At 39.8% G+C, this 7,631-nt stretch overlaps 1 protein-coding gene across 1 annotated transcript in view; it reads right to left on the bottom strand.

Annotated features, from left to right (window-relative positions):
* Positions 1-425: 425 nt before the first annotated feature.
* tbc1d1 (TBC1 (tre-2/USP6, BUB2, cdc16) domain family, member 1) overlaps positions 426-7,631 on the bottom strand; it is a gene marked incomplete in the record, with an annotated part of 45,670 nt that continues 38,464 nt past the window's right edge. The window contains 5 exon segments of the mRNA XM_035659797.1: positions 426-2,055; positions 2,140-2,316; positions 4,979-5,148; positions 6,377-6,536; positions 7,391-7,534. Of these exon segments, the coding sequence (XP_035515690.1) occupies positions 1,783-2,055; positions 2,140-2,316; positions 4,979-5,148; positions 6,377-6,536; positions 7,391-7,534 (924 nt within the window).

The raw sequence follows: 7,631 nt of genomic DNA, 5'->3' as shown, positions 1-7,631 counted from the left end.
AGTGGAGCGTACATGTACGTAGAAAATTATTAGTATGTTTTTAAGGTGTATAAAAATTGAAATGCACAGACCTGAGACGACGTTTCATAATTTACACACAAACAAATACTGATTATGCAACATTCTCAGTTTTACTGTGTATGTTGATTGTTGTTGCTGTTTCTGTACACACGCATACTACCAGAGCCACAACGTGCCCCGACATGCTTTTTCTGCAACCTCAAAGGGAGTTTCTGGATCGAAATGCATGTCTGTGTTTTAAATACCGTGTACAGTACATTTCCATATGCTTGAAATCCTGTATGAGCATTCAAAGTGACTGGCATGTTTAGACAGGAGGTGGTACAATCTACACTATCTTTAACAGTCCGACACCTGTGAGTTCATACTGTACAAAGGCAAACACACACAAAAAGAAAACTGGCTTCAGAGGTGCTGAAAGGGTATGAAATGTATTGTAAAGTACAGAACAATAATAGCAATAATCAATTAAAACAACACACATGTGCAAGGAGAGTCTGGAGTAAAAGCAAAATATCTTTACAGTGTAAATCAACAGATTTGTTGCCATCAGTGAAGTGCACAAGCACACAGACACACATTTAGACATTAACATACACACCGAGCTGCAACTCGGGTTGAAGGAATTCAGTGTGTTGAATACAGTAAATGACTCATAGCTGACAGATTGTCTCAGCAGCAGAGGTTTCTTATTTGAAGTTTCAGACTTGAGTGTATTTTGCAGTATTTTAAAATAACTGATCTGTAAAACTCTGTACTTCCCCTCACTTGAAAGGTATACTGTTTTAAGGTTTTCTGCTTCTATTTCCCTTTCTACACAGATAGATCGACTTGTACTCAAAGGTGAAAAAACAGGATGTGAAATGGGCTGGATTTACTGTGTCACTCTTCCTGCTAACTAAATTAAGTTTGAAACGTAAAGGATCAGGAAGCAAAAAAACGTGGAAGACTAGAAATACGAAGGAGAAATTTAAAATAGTTCACCCCTGACCACTGAATATAAGCACCACCTTCTGAGATCTAATATAATTTAGCTTATGTCATATTCAACTTTTAAAATAGAAAAACAAAACAAAAATGTACTTTGTCATGAAGTTTATTTCTTCACCCGTCGCTTCATCTCATTTTGTTGTCACACTTCTCTGATTTGTTCTTTGGAAACATTTCATCTTTGTATTACTCACTTACTGTGTGTAAGCCTGATCAATAACATGTTCTTTGTTCGAGCTTTTTTTTTTAATACATATATAAAGGACATTCTTTGGCTGTTTTAGCCTTGTTTCATCCACACAAACCCTGTCGCAAGAGCAGAAAACACACGAGTAAAGACACTCACAGACATTCAAAGACACAAACATACAAGTACAGGTGCAAATGTAACTGTTCAGTTTTTACAGTAGAGTCCCAGTGGGACAGTGCTATGTTTGGGGATTGTTGGTCAGATCACATGTTTGTTTATATTTGTTAGAGAGCGGGAAGAGAGCACTCTGCATTTTAGGATAATACTCAAAGGGGGGCATTCCTTTATTTTTCTTTCTCTTTTAACCTCATCCCCATTTTTGTTATATTTCCATTATTCTCCTCTCTGTTTTAGGTCCAACTATCTCGGTATTTTCCACTTTTTATTAAAACATTCACAAGCTCGGCTAGGTCGAGGTAGGGAGGCGTCCCAACGTCTTACTTCACCTTCTTGTCCTGGGCCCTCCACAACCCGACTCCTCCTCCGCTCAACCTTTTCATTTGGAAGATAATTAGGTGCGTTTATGAACCTTCTGGCAGAGCCAAAGGGTGGGGAAGGGAGTGTCCAGTCCTGTTCACCAGCCCCTCCACCTTTGCTGTTGCTGCGGGGAGTGTGAGTCCATCAGGGGTAGTTTGTATGCCGAGGCTGGTGAGGAGGTCCTGGAGGCGTGTGACGGTGCTCGCTAGCTGTTTCTTCTCCTCCTCCAGTGCGGAAACCTGCTCCCTCAACTGCCCCTCCGACTGGGCCAAAGCCTCCACTCGGCTCTCCAGGCTGCAGACGCGAGCATGTGACACCTGGGTGGGAGGCAGCGATGGTTGAATGTAACACAGTAAAACACAAGATAACTTGTGTCTTTTTTTGTGTATGCGTGTGTTTACCTGCAGCTCCTCAAGCAGGTCGAGGTTCTGCTGTCGGAGGCTCTGATTGGTCCTCTCCAGCTGTGCAGCTCGCTGGTGTTGGTTGAGGTTTGGGGGCATGTCCAGCAGTTCATCCTGCAACACGTGGTACTCCACCTCATAGGCCTGGAGCTGCTTGGACATATCCATCTCACAAACCTAATGCACACAGGAAATGTTTACAACGTGCAGCAACAATTTAAACATTTCTGACATTTATCAACCTCGAATGAACATTCAGAAAAAGAGTGTAAAAAGATTCACATCCATAAATGCACATGGAAAAATTTAAATACAGTCTATATTTTAAACCTTTGTAATATTAACAACAATGTGTTTAAGTTGGGAAATTTGAATGCGTTAGGTTTCCCCTCCTCAGTTTGTTGTTATTCCTGTTTTTTCACTTACCGATTGTAAAGTAGACATTTGTATACCATAACACATCTTTGGCTTTATAATTGTTAAACTCCACCTAGTCCAATCAACTGAAGGCATGTTGTACATTGTGTGTATGTTATGATGTGATGAGGAGATGTGCTGTATTGATGTATGTTTTTATGTGATCAGGTGAGACCAACGGGAATTTTCATGCCTCGGCTGGAGGTTAAATTCTATTCTATAATAGTTTTCTATATGTGGCCCAATCAGCTCAATAAAAATGTGTAAAACAAGAGAACTTTATTGTGTATGTAACAGTGATGTTTAAAGGAAAGTTCCGGGTCATTACAACTTGGGTTTTATTTGTGTAGTTTGGCCATTATCTGTTATGATAACATTGTACGGCCACAACACACACACAAAGTTTGTCAGGGTAAGAAACGTCCAGATGATAAGGTTTTGGATTTAAGCTGAAATGTGTTGGCCATATTAAAGTCATTTTACTACACTGAGGATTCAGAGTGCTTTGAATTTGTCTTTCTAGTTTTAATTTGAGTCCATAGAGTACCATAATTCATTGCACACTGGCTTTTATAAAAAACATACTTTCTGCTCATAAAGCAAAGACGCAAACCAGATATTCCTTTTTATTTTGGTTTAGCAAGATTTTTCAACTTTATTTGGAAATAAAAGCCAACCCGAGTGCACCAGAAATATCCAGATGTATATAAAAGACAGGTAGTTGTAATAAGGTCGTAATATCAGCATTTGCCTTTTTTTCTCTTTGTTTGATTAAACCTTGTACAACTGTCTCACTGCAATGCAATGTTATTACTGATATGACTGATGGCCAAAACTATGAACAAAAGGTTGCATGAAGCTGGAATTTCCCTTAAAGTGTTTACTTCTCACGTTACAAATTTGCAGATTGTTGTCCTCTACCTACAAATTCTATATTACTGCATAGTAGAAAATAAGCAACGCATCCTGTAAGTACACTACCTCTTTTTTCCTTTTTGTTTTAGTGAAACTGTGAGTCACAGCACAGTTAACATATAGACAAACAGAGGTAGATAAGTGGCCCTCGAGGGAAAGTACCAGGTAGCTGGAGCATTACTCAGCACCCTATTGCTATATCATGCAAATTAGAAGGTGAATGCATACTTTCTAAACTATGCCATATCTTGATAATACCACTACGTGTCTATAAGTCTCCCATCTCAAGACACCTGGCAGCCTTCATTACTATAAAAGTTAATGTGAAACGTTCCATCTTGACATCAGTTTACATGAGACTGACTCATTACTCGAGGAACACACTGATCAGGACTATGTTTGGTTATTGGAGTCAATTGAAACACTTGAGCCTGATGTTGTTGACATACAGTAGTTTTCTTGTTTTTCTTTCACCATAAATACTGACGCATGAGGTTAAAGGTCAAATGACTTCACTGACACTCCACCCAAACAGCTGTTATAAGGAGAGGGTGTGGTTCACATTGATAGCATCTGTCACTCAAGCAGAATATCATTTTGTTGTTTAGTCATGAAGACAATTATATTGTCTCCACCAGTGCCATGAGTTGTAAAACCCCATTTTAAGATGAAATACATGTGTTTAAATGTTCTCGGGAACCATAATACTTCCCTCAAATACACTCAAACACAGTATCATCACATATTTACACACAGACGTACAAGATTAAACAAGAGCTTATCTGGTCACTGATCCACAGGAGGTAGAAATCACTGCTGTATGTCACTTTGAGTTAAATGTGGAAGTCTGGTGACATTCTAGATGTTTTATTGTCAACTAAAGAAAAGCCCAAAACCGACAATTAATTAATCCTTCTAAGTACTGTGTGTGTATCCAAAAACCTCAAGTATTTTATTCCTCTGCGCCACAGACCTTCATTGTCGTCCAAAAACTACCAACAACACAAATAAGCCTTCATTCCATCATGCTCTTTCATTATGAACACTGAAACTGTAGTCAAGCCCACAAACACTGTCCTCCTCCACTAAATACTCACCAGTGCACTAAACGTGAAAGTGTGAAACTCTCAACTCCCACTTGAGTAACATTTGTCTGAAACTGCAGTACGCAGCTGTTTTAGGAACTTATTTGGGGTTTCTTATCCATCACTTATATTCCCATTTTGAAAGATGTATGTTCTCAGTAGAAACAAATGGGTTTGGGTACCAAAGAGAGAAAAAAGAAGGGTTTTGCTGACAATAAGAAAAATATTACAGACTTAACAAGATTAACAATGATTAGATTATTAAAAATGTCTTGCTTCCCCACAATATGATGAAATGCAATACTATTACTATAATAATCCCCAAATTTACAATAAATAAGGTCCATAAAAATATTCACTTTGTATTGTATCCCAGTTAGTTGGGGGTAGTTGCACATTACTGAATGATTTGTTAATCTAACCTGGTTGATGGTTTTCTCCATCTGCACCAGGCCCAGGTTGGGCAGTGTGGTCTTGATGAAGTCCACTATGGACTCCAGGCTCTCATGCTGCAGGATCAGGGGCTTGTGGCTTCCCAGGAGGCTCAAGGCCACTTTAAAGATGACCTCAGACCCCTGCAGGAACAACATATCTGACAGAGGACACAGAGGAGTCAAAGGTTACTGACGAAGAAAAGAGAAATAAAGAAAACAATGAGATTGGTTGGAAAAGGCCATGACGTGATAGCCTTTTTTCGAATTATGTAACGTGAAATTAATAATGATAGGTGCTTACAGCCCAGCTTACTGTGTTGATTGGTGACTTAAAAGGTTATTTTAAATGATAGATGCTTTGACGTCAATAAAGAGGTTTAAGCAAACAGAAATATAGGGCAGGGTGAATCTGGTGAAGCGGGAGGAGTAGGTGTGTGTTTGTATGCGTGCTTTGAATGCATCAGGGTGGGGTAAGGGTTTGGTAGGATTGCATGAGATCATACAGCAGATTAAGATATGGGAGTGGAGGTGTGGAGCCCCACATGTTGTATGCTACCAAAGACTTCACAGTACTATGATAATGATGCCCTAACTGCAACACAAACAAACCACAACACCGCCGCCACACAGAATGCCCCGTGGCAACACACACACACACACACACACCCACACACACACACACCACACACACACACACACACACACACACACCCCCACAACACACCACACACACACACACAGTGTTACACTTGGATGAGCAAGAGGAGCCAGTACGTCTGGTTCAGTGACTGTGCACCATGTAAGAAATTAGGCATGAAACCAACGGTGAGGAAGCAATGAGGAAGACAAAAGCATATATATGCAGAAAAAATACGTATACAAGGGCTTGTGGGTTTGATATTTATAAAAATGATCAAAGGTCATTTCACAGGAAAGACTCTGTGTACATGACTCACTATTATAGAGCAAACTGCTTTTTAAGTTTGAAGAAAAGTTATAATTATTATCATAAAACTTTTATTATCAAAAACAGTTTATACTTTAACAAAATACAATGTCCCACTCCCATCTTATTTGTCCCGCTGCCAAACCTATTAGACTTCTTGTATGTACTTTGCTTTACAACCTTCTGTTTCCTCTTGTTTTGCCACGTCCTTCAATCATAGTTATTTTCATGCTGCTCCACCGCTTTCCTCCCCCTTCTATCACTCTGGGTTCAAGATCTAATTAGAAAAGTTAACTGTGGAGAAAACATCTTTCCACACCCAACCACCCTGCTTCTTTCCTACATCTAAACTGCCAAGGAAGAAGAAACGGTGTGGTGACCAAGTAAAACAAGAGTGTGATTTATGAGCAGATACATACATACACACTCTCAAAGCTTACCGAAGACTCTGGCCACAAAGCCGAGGGGGAAGTGTGAGGCGAAGGCAGTGAGAAACCAGGGGGTGGCGTATAAGCTGGGCCCGATCTCCTGCTGCTCTAGGTGGCTGTAAAGATCCCTGTGGTAGTCGTGAAGCAGCCGCGACAACTGGTACATCTGAATCTGACATGGACAACATATCACAGATTGTTTTTGTTGGTTTGACTGGGAGCATGTGGTTGAGTGTACATTATGTACAAATTGTGCTTTTATTATTTTACACATGGTTTTGAAGTTGGGAACCTATGCACGTAGCTGTAGCATGACGTGCTACTGAGATACCATATGGAGACCACAGGTTTTGTTTTTCTTTGACAAGTTTCTGATGCGGGTAGAGATTAAAGACAACATCAAGAAAGTTTAAGCAAGGGTCAATTATCTGGCCCTTTTCAGTTAAGGAAACTTCCCACAGTTGCCTTTTTTCACAAAGTGAATGAAAGAATTACATAATAACTGTGGGCGACATAATTCAAGCATTACATGGTATCATGTACACAACATCTGTATAGTGTTGTAAAAGTTCTATAACAGGATGAAATCTGATACTGAATTATGATTCAAAACCTGTCATGTCAACATGTCACAGGTATCTATGGCAGAACTCCAGTTAACCCCTTTTATCAAATATAAAACCAGCTAAATTCTCACGCAAGGCACCAATAACCACGTCTCAATCAAACTAATGGTGTCACTTTGTTAAAACATGAAAGACGTAAGCCGATCACTCTGATTCTGAAAACAGAGGAGGGAAGACATGCATCAAATTTCATATACAGTAAACATAATGTGAGATGAATGGACGTATAAAAAGATACCCGCAGTCCTCTCTTTGATGTAATTGAAGTATGAAGTGTGTGAGTTACAGGGAGAAACGATCTAGGTTAAGGTGTGAAGGCAGCAGTGACAGACTCAGTACATGTGTGCTATATACGTGGAACAAAGAGACTGTTTTGTTTGTACATATGTGTGGATTTTACCTGCAGGATAATCATGTCTGGCCTGTACTGTTTGCGGAGCCCCACGTCATACATTAGAAATTTGAGCATGTTGAAGGCGTCCTCTTCCCCCATGTGTAACAGCAGCACTCCAGCAATGAAGGACAGGCCCTGGCAGTAGCCCACCTACAATAACAACAATAACAAACTTGACGTCCACACAGACAAGAAAGGTGAAATAAAGTTTAAGTCTAAAAGACAGGTGACATTTAGTCCATCAAGT

Source organism: Morone saxatilis, unplaced genomic scaffold, assembly GCF_004916995.1.
Source record: "Morone saxatilis isolate NCDOM2014 unplaced genomic scaffold, NCSU_SB_2.0 Contig17, whole genome shotgun sequence".
Taxonomy (NCBI): Eukaryota; Metazoa; Chordata; class Actinopteri; family Moronidae; genus Morone; species Morone saxatilis.
This window is presented reverse-complemented; position numbering and strand designations above follow the sequence as displayed.